At 37.3% G+C, this 19,492-nt stretch overlaps 1 protein-coding gene across 1 annotated transcript; it reads left to right on the top strand.

Annotated features, from left to right (window-relative positions):
* Positions 1 to 836: 836 nt before the first annotated feature.
* Positions 837 to 18,361, top strand: LOC141334854 (globoside alpha-1,3-N-acetylgalactosaminyltransferase 1-like). The gene is made up of 7 exons (XM_073840078.1): positions 837 to 859; positions 3,363 to 3,398; positions 3,815 to 3,841; positions 4,554 to 4,601; positions 8,181 to 8,210; positions 8,306 to 8,443; positions 12,935 to 18,361. Exons 1-7 carry the CDS (start codon positions 837 to 839, stop codon positions 13,623 to 13,625), a joined length of 993 nt encoding a protein of 330 aa, XP_073696179.1. The 3' UTR covers positions 13,626 to 18,361.
* The last annotated feature ends 1,131 nt before the right edge of the window (positions 18,362 to 19,492 follow it).

The following is a 19,492-nucleotide window of genomic DNA, read 5'->3' on the forward strand; positions in this document are numbered from 1 at the left end:
GACGTTCCTAAAGTCTGGAGGGAGGAGGTACGGAGGAGGGCAAGTCAGGGGGAGGGATGGCGGGCCAGGGCCGTGCAGCGGGGTCCCGCGAGCATGCCTTGCCGCAAACGGAGCCTCAGCAGACGTCGCCGCGTCAGGCACGGAATTAGCGGACGTCGTCGCCTCAGGCAAGAAGATAACGGACATCGTCGCGTCAGGCACGGAGATAGTAGACGTCGCCGCCGCAGGCAGAGAGATAGCAGACGTCACCGCGTCAGGCAGGAAAATAGCGGACGTTGTCGCCTCAGGCACGGAGATAGTAGACGTCGCCGCCGCAGGCACGGAGATCGCGGACGTTGCCCCCTCAGACACGAAGATAGCGGACGTCGTCGCCTCAGGCAGAGAGATCGCGGACATTGCCGCCTCAGCCACGGAGATAGCGGGCGTCGTCGCCTCAGGCAGAGAAATAGCAGACGTTGCCGCCTCAGACACAAAGATAGCGGGCGTCGTCGCCTCAGGCACGAAGATAGCGAGCGTCGTCGCCTCAGGCAGAGAGATAGCAGACGTCGCCGCATCAGGCACGGAGATAGCGGTTGTCGCCACCTCCCCGCGAACGAGCGCCTCCTCCCCCGCCGCAAAGCAGGGGTACCTCCGCATAGCCTCGGCTCTCCGGGCATCCATCGCCAGGCAGGCGTAGATGCACTCCATCCGTGCAGCCGACGCTGCCTCAAAAGACATTCCCTCCGTCAATATAGCCGAGCGAGTGGTCGCCTCCTCCAAGCGGGGAACTGCCGCCTCAAAAAAAATCCTCCCCGCTGGACCCATCTTTGATGTGTGCATTCTGTCACGCAACAGAGATGAGGTCTGGGTCCAAATGCGGGTGAGAATAGTCTTTAATGACAAATAAACAAACTAAACAAACAAAAGGCCAACACGGCACAAACTAAGAACTCAAACACAAATAAACCAAAATCTAGAACATAATCAAAGATCAGAAACTTGAGAGACAACATAACACGAGACAATGCACACATGAAGCAGAGTGAGTGGAGATGATACTTATAGTCCTAGTAGTAATTGTGAACAGGTGTGTGTGTGTAATCAGTGCACATGACAAGACAACGTGAACGACTAGGGGGTGTGGTGCAAGGGGAACAGCGACCTCGAGAGGCTGAGGGAAGACCCACAGCCCCGATCATGACACTAGCTTTGCTTGCAAAGACTGAGAAGCTCCTTTTATACCCAAAGATGATCCCCTCACCTATTACCAATTCACCTGGCTCCTGTCAACTGTTTCAAAACAGTTTAGCTTATTCTATAACCTTTTCACTTTTATTTTTCTTCTGTCCCAATTGTTTTGGAGTGTGTTGCACTTTTGTTACTTAAAAAAAAATGTTTATATTTAATAAAATACATGTTAGTTTGTCAGTGAAAACTTTGGAAATCTTTTCTTTGTAATGTTGTCAATTAAATAAAAGTTAAATAGAACTAACAAGTCATAGAGTTTATCATTTTACAAAACATCCCAACTTTTAACTTTTAGTGTTGTACTTAGTTTTCTTTAAGGTATTTGTAAGCAAACTTTGAAATATTCTAAAAATTGTGAAATATAGTAAAGTAGAGTTTACATTTCTTCCATTTGCATGTGTAAATGTGGTATTACCCACAAAATTAACCATGTCTACTATCTCAGAAAAAAGGGAATTCAATAAATTCTCAAAAAAGAGGGTATTTTCCAAGGGATAATTATTTTTTTGTTTTACTGAAAGCTAATTGAAAATATCTAAACATATCACAACAGTAAAAAGGGTGTTCAAGAGTTCCAGAAATGGAAGAACAAACTAAAATCACTTATGTAAAAATGTCCCTTTGGATGTTCTAAACAGGAATTTTTATTTAGTCTTTTTAAATTTGGGGCAATAAAATATATCAGCATCACAACAACACTGAAGCTGTAGCAATGAAAATCAACAATTTGCTTAAAAACTCTGTAAATTAATGTTATTACTGTTTTTTATATATATAATTTACTGTAAAAAAAGTACATCACTGTCTTTTTTTGATCAATTCAATGCATCCTTGAATTAAGTAAAAATTGTAATGACCCCATACATTTGAATTACTATAAATTTAATAACAGTCCTTATTATAAACACAAAATACTAATAATAATCAACTTTAATATTTAGTGAGGACAATTAGACTATGATTTATTTGATGGGGCGGTGATGGACCTGAATAATGGGTAGTTTTGATTGGTTGTTTGAGTCTCAGGTAGCTTGGACTGCTGTTGCCTAAACAAAACCACAGCAACACTTCTCCCTCTTGAAAAAGACTGTTCTCTATAGTCTACTTCTCAAATTGACTGTGGACCCAACTGTTAAAAACAATGCGAGTAAATCCCTTTCTTCTGGTGTTGCTTGCCATTTTACTGAGTGGGTATGTAATTCCTTTTTGAAATTTTTAAGTTTTATACTTGTCTGTGGTGTTTGGGTCTGAAATTAATGACCCAGGTAATTTTCATGTTGAGCTGTTGTGTGAGTTTTTTTGAGGAAGTAAAAGTGTGCACAATCTCCTGTGAGGGCTAGGTTTAGGTTTAGGTGTAGGGTAGGTGTAGGGCGATAGAAAATACGGTTTGTACAGTGTGAAAACCATTACGCCTATGGAATGTCCCCATAAAACATGTAAACCCAACGTGTGTGTGTGTGTGTGTGTGTGTGTGTGTGTGTGTGTGTGTGTGTGTGTGTGTTTGTGTGTGTGAAAGTTGGTTTTATTTTTTGTGATCTAAATATCTATCTCCAAAATGCTTCTATAAAACCTTTCTCTCTCCTCCTCCCATTTATGTGCATTATAAATAAACACAGATCATACGGTGTCAGGATGACCTCATGAGCTCATGCACTTCAACAATGTGATCTCCAGCGTACTGAAACATTATACTGATGGTTTTGTTCAGTAGAAAACAAAACTTGTTTCAGTATGACCCTAATCCTATTGCAACAGGCACCAAATGGTTTCTCTTATTCACAGAGATCTTGGAAGTTACTTGGAAGTGAACTTTATACATTACTAGCATGACATATATATCCATCTCGACATTTTATATTTGATCACTTTGGGTTTGTCCATTAGTGGCTTTGTTAATTTGTTAGGTGCCATATTGAAATTTACACCGCTTAGGAAAATGTATTCATATAGATTCAACCTGTATTAGCTTTTCTTAACATCCATGTTTGCTACAGTATTTGACTGTGTTGCATCACTGCAACACTTCATACTAGTGCAACAGTATTGCGTTTATCTGTGTATTAAATCTGATAAGTAATTTCCCCTAGAAAAGATGTGATAAGACATTCATGTTCTGTTTTTGTGTTTTCTCACAGACTTATTTTTTTTAGCTACACCTCCACCTCAGTCAAGTGAGTTTTTTCTTTCTTTTTTTAAATGTGTGTGGTAACTATCAAAACAGTTTTGAGCAAATATCTATAAAATATAACCAGTTAACAATTGCTTATTACTATTCCAGGAAATAAATAGGATACTTCTTTCTAGTATTAATGAGTAATCTATTCATTGTGCAGACAAATTAATTAATCTAAATTAATGACATGAGAATAACAGACGCTGTCAATAACTTAAACTGAAAATTAATCTGTAACCAGGTTAGCATGTTCGATTTGTTTATGCTGTTTGATTACATTCATGCCCTTCCTAAACTAATCTTACTTTTACCAATATTTTAAGGCAAGATGCATGCTTAAAAAGATCATTAAATAAAAATATAATCAAATAAGTGATGCAGTGTTTCTCCATTATAACTTTATCTCTGTTTCAGATTTAAAGAAAGAAGACTCTGCCTCAAGTAAGTACTGATGCTGATCACTCAAAACATACATACATACATACATACATACATACACATACCAAAACACAGAATCACACATGCAATTTTATGCATATACTGCATACTGTACACCTAAGCATGTACACTGAGAATTCAAACCATTTCTAAATATTTTTAGTCTGCTACAGGATTCTCTTGAACGCTCTCTTAAACATGTAACCTGCTCTTTTTCCTGGTACAAGATTGTAGAATACAAAAAATTATATATTTTTTGCCTCTGCGTGAAGGTGTGAACATTACTGTAAATAAAGAGAATAATGCTTTTCCATCTTAATAGCAGACTGACTTTTGGGGAACTAAAGAGTTATAAATATATAAAGTTACGATATTTAAGAATATTCCTTTTACATTCCACAGACTTAAAGCTTCTTTGTGATATTTTAAAATTTTAACATTTAATACAAATGAATATAGTACATTTACTTTGTAAACACACAAACACGTTCATATACATGGACATGTTTATAAATGATTTCAGATATTATTTTACAATTGTTAATGGTGCTGTATCTTTAAGTATGAATTCTGGATACAGATAGACATTCTGAAACAAAGCCAGCACACACACACATGCATCCACATGTTATAGAAACATGCAAACCCACAAACATGTTAAAAGTTATAATATTACAGAACACAATTATTCACTGATTCTATATCCTATTTTTAGCCAAACAAAAGAACACCAGGAAAACTTGAACTTGCAATCACCACAAGGGTAAATACAAACACTTTATTCAACAGTTTTACTCTTATTTATTGTAAAGTTTTGAACAGTAAGATTTGTTATGTTTTTTTTAAAGTCTCTTTTGCTCATCAAGCCTTAATTTATTTGATCCAAAGTACATCTAATATATAATTCAAAATGTCACTTAATTCCTGTGATTTCAAAGGTAAATTTTTAGCAAACTGAATGTTTCAGCTACAGTATGTGCATGCTAGTCTTTATCAGGTCAGCAGGTGGCATACCTGTTCTTCCTTAACATGTGTCCTTTCATGTGTGCATAGAGCCTGTCAGTCAACATTAGAGTGCCACCCTCAGCCTGAATTATGCAAGGACATTAGACCTTTGCCATGCATTGCTAAGCAATTAGAATATAACGTTTACAAACTGTTTATCCCAAACAAGCACTAAGATCCAGACCCATAACTAAATTTACAGTCAGGAGCAAAACAATCCACTCAACTCATAACAGCATGCTGTTAAATTTCAACTAACTTTTTATTGCAGAAATCCTTATGATTGCAAAGGAACTAATGGCAGCAAACATAAGGGGAGTCAGGGGAGTGAGAGAGAATAAATTATAGGATGGAATTTTAATGTTAAAGGAGTGGTTCACTTCCAGAGCAAAAATTTACAGGTAATGTACTCACTCCATTGTCATACAAGATGTTCATGTCTTTCTTTCTTTAGTTTTAAAGAAATTATTCAGGATTTCTATCGATATAGTGGACTTTTATGGTGCCTGAAAGTTTAAACTTCCAAAATGCGATTTCAATGCAGCATCAAAGGTCTCTAAACAATCCAAGCAGGTCATTATCTAAAAAAAAATTAAAATTTATATACTTTTAAACCTCAATTGCTCGTCTTGATCTGGTATGTCAGAAAACATCCATCTAATTTTCTTCAAAATCGGCCTACATCTCTGTTTTTGTATAGGGCGTTTGACCTTCTTTGCATGTTCACTTTGTAAACTCTTGGTCGGTACTTGTGATGTAGGATGATTTTGAAGTTAGATGAGAAAATGAGGTGGGAGTTTTTTGACATACCCTAACTGTATTTAACCGAAATGCACAGCGTGCACGCAGAGCTAGACGAGACGAGAATTTGAAGTATATACATTTTTATTTTTTTAGGAAATGACCGATCATTTCGCTAGATATAACACTTATACCTTGGCTGGGACCATTTAGAGCCCTTTGAAGCTGCATTGAAACTGCGTTTTGGAAGTTCAAACTCATTGGGCACCATAGAAGTCCACTATATGGAGAGAAATCCTGAAATGTTTTTCTCAAACAACATAATTTCTTTATGACTGAAGAAAGAAAGACATAAACATCTTGGATGACAGTGGGGTGAGTACATCATCTGTAAATTTTTGTTCTGGAACTACTTTAAGCCCTATGAAGTGGTCAAAAGTCAGGTTTTGGAAGTAAAAATCCCATTCATTTTTTTATATGGGAATTTATTTTTAATAATAACAACTTATAAACCATCAAAGACAGACCTCCTGTGACATATAAGGTTGTTAATCAATTAAATATGCTTTTGTTAAATTATTTCAAGTTATGTTTTTAAATCATCTGGTTTAACAGAATTTTTTTTGCCAGAAAAACTGCACTACCCATGATTCAGTACAGTGGTCTGCACCAATCAGAGAATCATACCAAGCAAATCTCACTAAAAGAGCTCACAAGTGTTTTTCACTTCCATGAAACACTACAATAGTCATAACTAGATATGTACATTTCCTGAAGAAAATGTGAGTGGTGCTTGCAGTGGAAAAACTCAGCCCTCGGTTGCTAGGGTACCTGGGGTGGTTGCTAGGGTGTTGCTATGCGGTTGCTAGGGTAACTGGGTGGTTGCTAGGGTGTTGCTAGGCAGTTGGTAATTGTCACAGATCACTACTACAGAATGTTATAGAGTTGTTAGCCTGATTTAACCTTAGCTAATCACCATTAGCATGTAGCTATTCACCGCTAGCATGTGTAGCATGTTGAGAGTGGTATATGTTAGCATGGGTCAAAAGAACCAGCTCCCATGTCTCTACGATATTCTGATGCAAAGATATAGGTCTTGCTAAATGGTTGCTAGGGTACTCTGTTTAGTTGCTAAGGAATTGCCAATGATAATACTCCAAAGTGTACTTGCCAGTTTGAATGATATAAACCAACCCCCATGTCTCTGACATTCAGATTTAAAGATATGCCTGTGTGGGTTTGGGTTGCTAGAGTGCTTCATAATGGTTGCTAGGACGTGGCTAGAAAGCGCTGAAGGTAATTCACGATTGGTTGTTTGCTGCCTGAGTGAAACAAGCCCACCCCCATGTCTCTATGACACTCTGATCTAAAGATATGTATATGGGTCTTTTGTATAGGGGCCTATGGGATCAGTTACTAGGGTGCTCTGAATGGTTGCTAGGGCGTGACTTGACAGCTTCACAGTGATCCAGAGAGTCTGATTGGTTGTCTGAGTAAAATGAGACCACCCCCATGTCTCTATGACACTGTGTTGCAGTGTTATGTTGAGATTCAAATTCATGCACATTCTCCCATTGTAAGTCAATGAGATTTTTGGCCCGCTTTTTCGTCTGCTGTACGATCATCGTACACCTGTTCGCTTAGAAAAGTCAAAGCACACCTCTCCTCAATAAGCCGGTCGATTTGACACCTCATTCAGGGGTCTACGACAAACGGTGCGTGACGTGTTACGCGCCGAAGTTCTAGGGGAAGAAATATAATAATAAGTATTTGGCAAGCACCACTAATTATCATTACATAATAATCTTTCTACACTTTGAATATAACAGTTATATTTATTGTCATAATAATAATCTCTCTACACCCTCAAAAACCTTAACATTTGTATATATGTCCATATTTTGTATTAACCACATCTATCTATCACAATGTTTCTTTGAATTGTAGTTCTTACACTCATTAACATTATAAAGGGCCAGATTTACTAACATGTCTTTTGGCATTAAAATAGTACTGTCAGGACTTACCAAAAACATGCAGTAAAGAATTAGCGCTGAAAGAGGGTTATTTTTGTGCCTGACCTTATTGAATATGCATTTGTAGGAGTTTATAGTTAATCTGGCCCCAAGTATCTTGTTGTGCACCTTTTTTCTTTTGTCAGATTTCCCAGGGCTTTTTTTTTTTACTTTCAGTCAAAGTTTGTAATGTTGTGATTCACATTGTTGCTGGTCGGTTGGGTTCATGGTTTGGTATTCCAAAAGAGTGGTTACAGAGGACCAAAGAATGGGGTAAGGTGTGTAGGGATGAGTAACTCTGAGGTAGTGAAGGACAAGACTAAAAAGAGCTTTAAAAGTTATCATTGGATTTTCTAAGTGAAAGCAGAAGTTGACAGGTAACCAGTGAAACTGGTAGAGTTTGGGTGTGATGTGCTGCAGACATTTCATCAGACACATCATTAGACTTTTGAAAAAAAGGTGGGAAATCAAAACTGTTTAAAATAATGACAGATTGCGTGATTTGAGTTTTGGAGATGAATGCAATACACCACAATTGTTTACAACTGATTATTTTCCACTGCTATCATTTTATTGTACAGGCTTTCATACAATCAGCCCAGTGTAGTCGGGTAAGTACATACACACTTAACACATTTAACCTTTATTGCTTATGGTATTATTATATATTCGTCCACACCTATGTGTATTTCCTCATTTAAAACAGCTCAGATGGCAAAGTTATTGCTGTGACACCATGGTTAGCCCCTATTGTATGGGAAGGAACTTTTGATCCCACGCTGATTGATTCGATCTACAAACAACAAAACATCACAATAGCAACTACAATCTTCGCTCTTGGAAAGTGAGTTCTATCTGGCTTTCTCTATTGTTTTACCAGTTTCTCCACTAAGCCCTTGCATATGAACCACTGTATCTAGTGTAGTGAAAAAACCTGCTCCTGGAGTTTAGATTCAGCTTGGCACACCAGAACAAGCTAATCAAGGTCTTCAGGATGACTAGAAACTTGGGGTGTATTTCACTTTGCTTATAGACAGATAGTCATGAATGCTGCATAGAACAATTCATAAGGGGAAAAAAAATAGATCAGCACCACAGCGGATTCCAAGGGATCAAATGCTTAGTGCGATCCATTTTAATATTAAAATTACACAAACAACAGTGTGCACTAAGAAATTATCATCCAAATTTGAATTATAACTTAGTGTTAGCATCCTTAGGTTATCCCAAAAAACGTATCCGGGTATGTTGCATAAGTAAATGAATAACCCTTAACTTTTGCTTCCAAAAACGTACTTGTAAAAAACTTAAAAGGTAATTTTCAAGGTATGTAAGTCAGGGCTGTTTGCAAATGAACTTCTAAAGACCTTTTGACTTCTAAAGATCAATGTTTGTGTATACCCTCAGTATACCCCCTTGTTAAGTTGCTTTGCAAGTCCGTAAGTCTGTAATTGGTGCGTTATCTCTTATCCACCTTTTCCTGTAAGAACGGGCATGGCCATTTGTAAATTTTATGGGTCTGGCTTCTGGTCTCATTTACGTCCAGCTATTTATAGCTGTACAAAACAGCTTGTTTTGCTGCTTGATATTGCAAACAGGTGTGTGTTAACATGTTAATTTAATGTATTATATTCATTATAAACACACTGGTTTGTACTTCACATTGTTATTCTTTATAGCACTGCAGTGAGAGACTCCGCTGAATGCCTCTCAGTGTTTTGAGTGCAGTTTTTAGGCCTAATAATTGTGCAGTTGCAGTTATTAAATACAGTGCCTATAGAAAATCATAATACTTTGAAATAGTTACTTTTTTGACATACAGCCTTAAGTCAACCCCCATTCCAAATAACTTCAACATCAAACCAATGAGAGAAAAAACACAATAATTCTGCAAATTAATAATAAAAATTGAAAAGTCATCAGCCCCTTGATTTGGATTTAGATTTAGATTTAGAGCCACCTTTTGCTTTAACTACAGCTAACAATTTTTTTTTGGATATGTCTGTACCAGCTTTGCACACCTTGATTGGGGAATATTTGCCAATTCTTCCTCGCAGAATTGCTCAAGTTCAGTCAAATTCTGTGGTGAACGGCAATGGATTGCTCTCTTCAAATCCAACCACAGATTTTCGATTGGATTTAAGTCAGGGCTCTGACTTGGCCACTCAAGGACATTCAACTTCTTATCCTTAAGCCATTTCGTTGGTGTTTTGGCAGTATGTTTGGGGTCATTGTCGTGTTAGAAGGTGAATGACCTGCCTAGCTTCAGCTGTCTAGCAGAGGGATGCAGGTTTTCCTCAAGAATTTGGATGTGCTTGGCAGCATCCATTTCCCTTTAATCCTGACCAAACGCCCAGTCCCAGCTGAAGGGAAACACCTCCACAAAGAGTCTGATAACTTCTGGCAAAAGATGCTATGGTCTGATGAGACCACAATTAACCTTTTTGGACTGAACTCCAAGTGCATTAGTCCACTCATACAGTTCACTTGAAGAAGTGAATGAAAACAAGTGAGTGAATTTGGACATTCTCTCACAGTGCATTATGGGTTATCTCCAGATGTTGAGTGTACATCGATTGTACACTCGCTTTTTCGCTGCATTGTGGAATTGAATGAGTGTGCTCGAGAACATCCACTATGATTTCGAACACCGCTTAAAATGGCTGTCCCCTTGAATAGTGCCCTATTTGAGGGTATAGAGGGCAATTTCGGATACAGCCCTTGTTGTATTCTAAAGTAATCAACACCAATAGTGTTGATGTCAGGTGGGGTGTTTAATCTAGAAGTTGTTTGCGTGCACCTGAGCATATTTATAATAGTATACTCTAAGGGGCTGATCACTTCACCAAATCAGGCATTTCACTGATTAATTGTTAACAATCCTCAAGACCATTTTTTAAGTGATATTTTTACTTAATGATGATGGTTAGGCTATAATGTGTACATGCAGCTCCAAAAAAGTTAGACTTAATTTATTTTACTTTCCAGGGTGTCATGTGACAAAAGATAAAGGTTTTCACAGGGTATAATGATTTTCTATAGGCACTGTATATGTTGCAAAAGAGTGAGCGTGTGGATGTGAATTACTACTTATATGCGGCTTTATAAGGCTATTTTATTGATAAAGTCGCTTGTGCTTAAACATTTTGAGAGAAAGAGAGACAACTCGCTGTACACAAATTAGTGGTTTTAAAAACAGTTTGAAGCTGAGGACCCACAAATATAATAATCCCCTTCAATCTGGCAAATTATTCAGTGCATTGTGTTTGCGCTCTAGAGAGCGTAAAATGTTTGTATTTACAACGTGTTTTCGCAGCAATGTAGCCAATCACAGACATCTTCTTGAACACAATGGCCAATCAGAGATATTTATGTTAAAATCCACTTTTTGTTCAGTGTTGAAGTATACAAGCTTGAGAATCATCTGTAATAAAAATACTCACTTATACTGTGTGAGACAAATATTAGGCATCACATTATAAGTATAATTATTTATGACTGAGTACATAGTAAACCACTTTTTTGTAGGACTACACCACTGATATTTAGCATCAAAAACAATAAATCTGTTCACAATAATAAAAACTTCTTAAGATTGAAAAAAAGATTGCACAACTGCTTAATTATTATGTGACGACCAGTGGTGGGGAGTAACTAGTTACATTTATTACACGGCTCTTTGGAATGCTTGATTCTGATTGGTCAGTTGAGACATTTGCAGGTTAGTTCTTTTCAAATAATCACCGCTCCAAAGTAATAACGCATAACCGGTACTACTTGTATGTTTAAAATCCCTCCGTGCCAACAAAGATTACCGTTTGGCGCCATCTTGTGACAAACACTGGAAAACCACAATTAACAATGGAAAATTTCGACATTAATATATTTAAATTGTCTTACTAACGTACATAGTTTGAATGTTAGTCACGTGGTACTATATCGCTCCGCGGAAGGATAAAAATGTTAACTTAAAACAAATATGTCAATAAAAGATGTCAAATTCATATTCATGTCCAGTTTTTTTTCCTTATGTGGCAAGTAGCCGTGTAATAAGCGGGATAATGTACAGGCAGCCTGTAGTTATCGCGAAATAAGCCCCTTCAGTGTGATACAAGACCCTCCGCTTCGCGTCGGGTCCTGATCACACTGTCGGGACTTTTTTCTGTGATAACTACCGGCTGCCTGTACATTATCCCTTACGTAACAGAATTACGTAATTTAATTACAAAATAAATGTAATTGTAATTAGTTACAGTTACTGAGAAAACATGTGTAATTAAATTACAGTTACTTCTGAAAAATGCCAGCGATTACAAAGGAGATTACATCTGAATTTTTTCACACACTCACCCCCACTTACAGATCTAATTGACTTCTTTCATAAATTGCAATTAAATTGACTGTTCTAAATTGAGACACCAATGTTTCAGGAGTTTAGAACACAGAATAGGACACATGCTTATTAGATAACTGTTTTATTTCCTATTTGGGTTCATAAATAAATATTATTAAAGCTTAATTCAATATTATGTGGACAATTTCTTAATTCTGTCATCCTGGTATCGTGGACTCACTCTATTGTTTCATACAAACGCAGCTGCTGCCATTTTCTTTTTCTTTTTTGTACACTGTAATGGGTTATAAGATAACTAACAAACTAGTACTACTTCCTTAATTATTTATGTGGTGAAATGTTGTGTAAGAAAACTGGTAAGACTGCACTGTATACCTAAAATGTCTAATTTCAACTTGCCGTTTGCTAGCAACTGATTTCTTCATGGAAGCTTTGCGTTCAAATATTTCATTCAGATCAGTGTTTCGTGTCTAATAATTTTGACCTAAACATCTAAATAATCTATGAAGCAGTTGTGTAATAAGTGGGATAATGTTGTTGATAATGTAGCCAGTTGTTACCGCAAAATAGAGATGTATATTATCCCTTACTTAATTCAAGTGATGAAGTATTTTGAAAACCAATGTTGAGTGCTACTGTAAGATTAACTCTGCCTGTTGAAAATATTCGAAATTTAGAAAAGTAATCAAAAAGTAATTAAAAATAATAAGTTACATTACTTTTATAAAGTAATTGAAAAGTTACACTAGGCCTACTTATTACATTTTAAATCAAGTACCTTGTAATCTGTAACCTATTACATTTCCAAAGTAACCTTCCCAACACTGGTGACGACCAACATCAACATCTTCTGATGTAGCGTTTTATATGGTCTCAAATGTACAGTATATTGGTGTTTGTCTTACAGACTTCTTATGGTAAATAAATAGCAAAAAGGGGAAAAACAATTAAAATGTTTGTCCCTTTTCCTTTTTTCCCCAGATACACACAGTTTCTTAAAGATTTCCTGGAGTCTGCAGAGCAGAATTACTTTGTTGGATTTCGTGTGCATTATTATCTGTTCACTGATCAACCAGAACAGATTCCTGAAGTGAAACTGGGTAAAGAACGTCAGTTGACGGTGTTGAAAGTGCCTACTTCTAACAGATGGCAGGAGATCACTTTGAGCAGGATGGAAAAGCTGGAGAAACTGATTGAGAGTCGATTGGTCAATGAAGCTGACTATGTTTTCAGCCTTGATGTGGACACAAAGTTCTACGGGCGATGGGGGCCAGAGTCTTTGGGTCGTCTTATAGGTGTGATACATCCTGGTTACTATCAAACACCACGTGAACAGTTCCCATATGAGCGCAGGCCAGAGTCTCAAGCGTTCATTCCTCATTCTGAGGGTGATTATTATTATGGAGGAGCTGTGATCGGTGGCTTTCTAAAAGATGTACTTGATGCTGTTAAAACCTGCCGGGAGAAACTGGACATTGATGCAGCTAAATCCATTGAGGCAGCATGGCAGGAGGAGTCCCATTTGAACAAGTACTTCCTGTATAACAAACCCAGCAAGGTGCTCTCACCAGAATATCTGTGGCAGGACTTCAAACCTCACACAAATGAAGTCAAAATCATTCGCTTCTCTCAAGTAATTAAAAACTATGCTGCAGTTCGTCCAAACCCATAGCAACTGAAACATTCATGCACTAAATTAGTATCTGCCAAGCATGTAAATGTTAGGTATGTTCCTGTCAACTAACAAAGACTCTGGTCTAATATTTTTTTATGAGAGATAAAAAAAAAAACAATCATTATTGATACTACAAAATGAACAGATTATGAGAATATTTTTTACCCATCACTTTTTGCACTTTGCATATCCAAAAACCTACACTGGTGAAGGGTTTATATAATGTTTACCATTTACTGAGAATAAAAAAAAAAACAATAATTATTGGTACTATAAAAGTATGAACAGATTATGAGAATAATTTTTAACCATCACTTTTTGCGCTTTGCATATCCAAAAACCTACACTGGTGAAGGGTTTAAATAATGTTTACCATTTATTGAGAATGCACATGATCTAACGTTTAAAGTAGGGAGTGTATATAACAAATTATAAATACTTTGAATAATTCAATACTTTGAAATTATAATACTTTGCGAGAGACTGGTTCACATTTATTCTCATTTTCATGAGTCTGGGTTTCAGCCATAGGTCTTCTGTGTGTAATATATGTGTTATTATTTCCTAACCCTTATGTTTTTCTTATGTTGCTCAAACTGAACTCTTAGTTCAGTTGTTAAAAAAAAAAAAACTGTTTGGACAAGAAAATTCCTGACAGATAAATCAGCTTATTTGTCTTCTGTGATCAGATATCATTGAGAAGGATACTGGCATCATGAAGATTGGTATACTGCCCTCCAAAGGCAAAGTGCAGTAACTACACATATGGTCAAAATAGAGTTAAAGGTCCCATATTGTCAAAATCGAAATTTCCTGGCTTTTTTCATGATAACTGAGGTCTAGGGGCTATGTAACTACCATATGAGTTTCAAAACAGTCAATCCACAGTAAACTGCACACAGCCTGCTTAAAGTAGCTGTTCATTTTCACGAGCAGCTGTGACTTCCGTAACGATGTGACGTCCGATCTACTCAGTCACCGCCTTCAGTCACCACCCCAAGCACCAATCACCGTACCACCCTCCTTTTGTCAAACCCAGACAACATTGCGTCCATAACATTGCTAAGCCACAACAACACGGAAACTAATCTAGAAAACCCTGTTCAGTCGATAGATGTCGAAACTGCATCATTGCACAGGCTTCAGAACAACGTGAATATAAGAGACCAGTGGCACGTCAACTTCAGCCTCTTTCACACAGCGATTCCGGTAAATACACGGATAATGTGTCCCATGATTTGTTCCGGAGTTGTTTAATTTGGTTCATTCACAGTTGTATTCCGGAATCTGTGCGTGCTTTACACACAACTCATAAAGACGTGACGTTTGGATGTGAAATGTAATGCCACGCGTATGTTTCACTAAACTGAAACTAACCTGAACAAACTGCTTCAGTGCTGATAGTGAGGAGCTGACTCTGCCCGATCGCCGCTTCATTCCACTTTGCACGTATTTTTTTGTCGTGAAGAGTCGCAGGGTAACGTTCATCATCACTACAACACTGCCTTTATGGTTCTGGCTTTTGTTCACACAGCACTCGTTCCCGTAATTTTTCAGAATCAGCGCGCATTGTGAAAGGGGCTTTACTAAAGCAACAGTTATGTAGCTTACTGCATTCGGTGTTTGAAAAAGAAAAATCATTAATGATCATTCTGAAATATCCTGTTGAGTATCAGCAGGCTAGGCTCTCTCCATGGCTCTGGGTTCGGCTACAACGATACATGACCGTAGTTACCTGTGATTGGCCTGGCTGTGCGTCACTCAGAAAACAACAGGCCAATCAGAAGAGAGGCTCATGAATATTAATTAGATGGGCCAAAATCGACCTGTTTTTGACAGAGCTCCTAAAAAAGGAGCTGTAAAAATATATTGAGATGGATTTTGGCACTTATACCGCAAATATATATTCTTAAGGACATCAACAACTAAAATAAACCTCCAGAAATGTGTACAATATGGGACCTTTAAGGATTAAAATGGACTTTGTGTCAACATGTTTGACTAGCTGGCATAAAAACTTTAAAGGCATTTTTCTCAGTTTCAGTGTTGGCTTAGTTACTGCACTTTGCCTTTGGAGGGCAGTATAAAGGTGGCATGTCATTACATGTCCAAACACTATAAACCAGATTAGCAGAATTTAATTTCATCATGTCTCATTTAATCATTTATATGCTTTATTTGCTTTGGGTTTCATTTAATGATTTGGAAATTGTCTCAAAGCACCTTTAGAGTGTGTGAGGTGTAAATCCCCCATGAGCCAACACACAACAACAATGGCATGGAAATACTCCATGGGAATAAGTATATGAGGCACTGGAAGGACAGGTTACACTTTATTTTGATGGTCCACTTTAGACTTTCTAAAGTAACTTTGCAACTACATGTCAACTAATTCTCATTCATTTGCAACTGAATTAATTACTAAAAGAAAGTATTTTTTATTATTAGGAAAGGAAGGAAAGGAAAGGAAAGGAAAGGAGGTGAGGTGAGGCCAAGTATGGTGACCCATACTAGGAATTTGTGCTCTGCATTTAACCCATCCAAGTGCACACACACAGTAGTGAACACACACACACCGTGAACACACACCCGGAGCAGTGGGCAGCCATTGCTGCGGCGCCCGGGGAGCAGTTGGGGGATCGGTGCCTTGCTCAAGGGACTCACCTCAGTCGTGGTATTGAGGGTGGAGAGAGCGCTGTACATTCACTCCCCCCACCTACAATCCCTGCCGGACCTGAGACTCGAACCTGCAACCTTTGGGTTACAAGTCCGACTCTCTAACCATTAGGCCACGACTGCCCCCAATTTGGTATTTTGGTATTTTGGTATAATGTAAGAGAACATAGATTAACCATTTGTTTAAACTCACCATTTCTCTCATTAAACACTGGCCCAATGCTGAAATTAACTTAGAACATCATCATGTGAAAAACTATTTTATCCAGAATTAGGTTTTGTTGATATTATGGAAATGTCATGGAAATTCAGTCAAAACCAGTTAAACTAGGTAACAAGACCTTGTGTTATCCAATTTATAATGCTATACTTTAAATGAAGTGAACCTTAAAGGAACACTCCACTTTTTTTGGAAATAGGCTCATTCTCCAACTCCCCCGAGTTAATAAGTTGAGTTTTACCGTTTTGAAATCCATTCAGCCGTTCTCCTGTTCTGGTGATATCACTTTTAGCATAGCTTAGCATAGATCATTGAATCCTATTAGACCAATAGCATCACGTTCAAAAATGACCAACAAGTTTCGATATTTGTCCTATTTAAAACTTGACTCTTCTGTAGTTATATCGTGTGCTAAGACCGGTGGAAATGCAAAGCTTCAATTTTCTAGGCTGATAAGATTAGGAACTGCACTCCCATTCCGGCGTAATAGTCAAGGAAGTTTACTGCCGTAATATGGCTGAAGCAGGAGCAGTAATACCAAGCAGCACATGTGCAAATGCTAAACTAGCTGGGAACTCTTTTCTGATAATACTCCGCCTGCTTAGGCCATATTACGGCAGCAAACTTCCTTGACTATTACGCCGGAATGGGAGTGTAGTTCCTAATCTCATTAGCCTAGAAACTCGCAGCTTTGCATTTCCACCGGCCTTAGTACACGATATAACTAGAGAAGAGTCAAGTTTTAAATACAACAAATATGGAAACTCGTTGGTTATTTTTGAACGCGATGCTATTGGTCTAATAGGATTCAATGATCTATGCTAAGCTATGCCAAAAGTGATATCGTCAGAACAGGAGAACAGCTGAATGGATTTAAAAACGGTAAAACTCAACTTATTAACTCGGGGGGAGTTGGAGAATGAGCCTATTTCCAAAAAAAGTGGAGTGTTCCTTTAAATGTTTTCAAACGTATGGCTTTGCTAAACAACTCAAGACTCACCAACACTAAAAGGCTTGTTGGTGTTCAACAAGAGATGAGTAAATATTGAGCAAATATTAAATTTAGTGACAGTGGTCTAGAATGTGTCTCATATACATCAAAAGAAGCCATGTTTATGGGTTAGATGAAGTACAAATACGTCCCTCAAATAACAGTTGCAGGGTACCCCTTTTTTCTAGTGTATCCCTCTTGCTATCCTATTAAAAATCAAGTGTGAATATCATCATGACGCTTCTGTTTTAAAGGTCAACATGTGGGATGAGAGCTAAGTAAACTTTCATTATTTGACAACTGTTACAGCATGTTAAACGACCTATACACCTTTGTACTTTTCTACATATTAATACCAAAATGGTACAATTTAATGTTTGTTTTTTTTGAGAGTGTAGAAGGACAAGAAAAGAAAAAAATTATACCATTACGGCTATTACATATATGTATACATATTACTACCTACGTATGCTAAGATACTAATGTGCACACATTAGGGTTAAAAAAGATACAAAGGTATTCCTTTAATGTGATGTTTAATGCATGACGTTTTTGAGTTATATTTATAGGATTTTAAGCGACATCCACCTGTATGAAAAAATATCTAAACTAACTGAATAATTTTTGTGTCCTAAATAGGCATTGTTTATAGATGAAGAGGTAGTGAGAAGATATGCAAAGATATTAAAATAAGTTTCTTTACTTCCTGTGTAACTGGATTTGTTCTGTTTCCTCTATTAGTTTTAGGGCATTTTTCTTTCTGTCTATTACTTCTAAACTTTCTTTCCAGTGTTGATATTTCAGCTGAAGTTGGTTTCAATAATAATAATAATAAACATTTTACACGCTCAAATACACAACAGTAAACAGTGTTGTAATAATTCTGTTTTTAAAACTTTTGAACTTATCATAACGTCTCATCAATCTTGCTTTGCATGAGCTCATTTGCTGTATTCTAATACATGACCCCTCCCTACTGTGTCTTTTTGAATGTCCCTCTCACCATGACAGCACCTCCCCTATCTAAATATCTCTCGCTTTATTCCTCTTGCTTACACTTCAGTCTTCGTTGTGAACGTAAGTGTGCCAGGAACAATGCTTCGTCCGAATTTCCTCATCATTCTTGTGTTGCTTGGAATGGTGTTGAGTGGGTATGTAATGACACTTCAGCAATAGATGGGTTGCCTTGGTGTTTGCTGTTTGGTTTGTTAAATGATGTGACAACAGTGCAGTACCAATGAAAACTTGTCTAGAACCAGTTGAGTCATTTCTCTGAATTTGGTAACATTACCACTGCTTGTCATGGGGCCACGGGGAGTACATAAAGTATTTCATATATTTATGTGTATATTTGTGTATTTGTATATATGTGTTTATGTTTCATAGAAAACAAATTAATATATGCATACATCACAGAAATCAAATATGGTGCCCTTTTAAATGCAAATCCAAAATGTCTGAGCAACACAAAAGCATTTTTATTACTATTATTATTTTTATGCATATTCTTAAATTATTTGATCTTGAATTTTTATATAGAATTTTTAATACTGAATTATCAGTTTACATATTTAAACTTCGGTTAAAAGGAAAGTTTGAAGGATAACATTTTTTTAAATAAAGATTATATTTTGTCAACCACAGCACCTTTTTTTTCACACTTTGTTGTGTGACCATATGTAGTTCCCTTTTGAACAGTTTCTCCCATAGCTGTTTACTCTGGTTCTGAAGCCCGATTTGTTCACGTTTCTGTATCTGCACGAACCAATGGCACTTCAGTCTGCCAAAACTGGTGGAGCGAATGATACGTAAGTAAGCTCTGAGTGCCATTTAGTCAGAATCATCAGAAGATCATCTCCTCACTGACTCCGCAATGCAGGAAGCCAAAAAAGAAGAAGAAAGAAGCAAGTGACAGCGGAAGAAGACAGAAGTCTTCCCCTGCATTCTTCTGGTGCCTATTATCATATTTCTGAGCAA

This window comes from Garra rufa, chromosome 5 (assembly GCF_049309525.1).
Source record: "Garra rufa chromosome 5, GarRuf1.0, whole genome shotgun sequence".
NCBI classification, from domain to species: domain Eukaryota; kingdom Metazoa; phylum Chordata; class Actinopteri; order Cypriniformes; family Cyprinidae; genus Garra; species Garra rufa.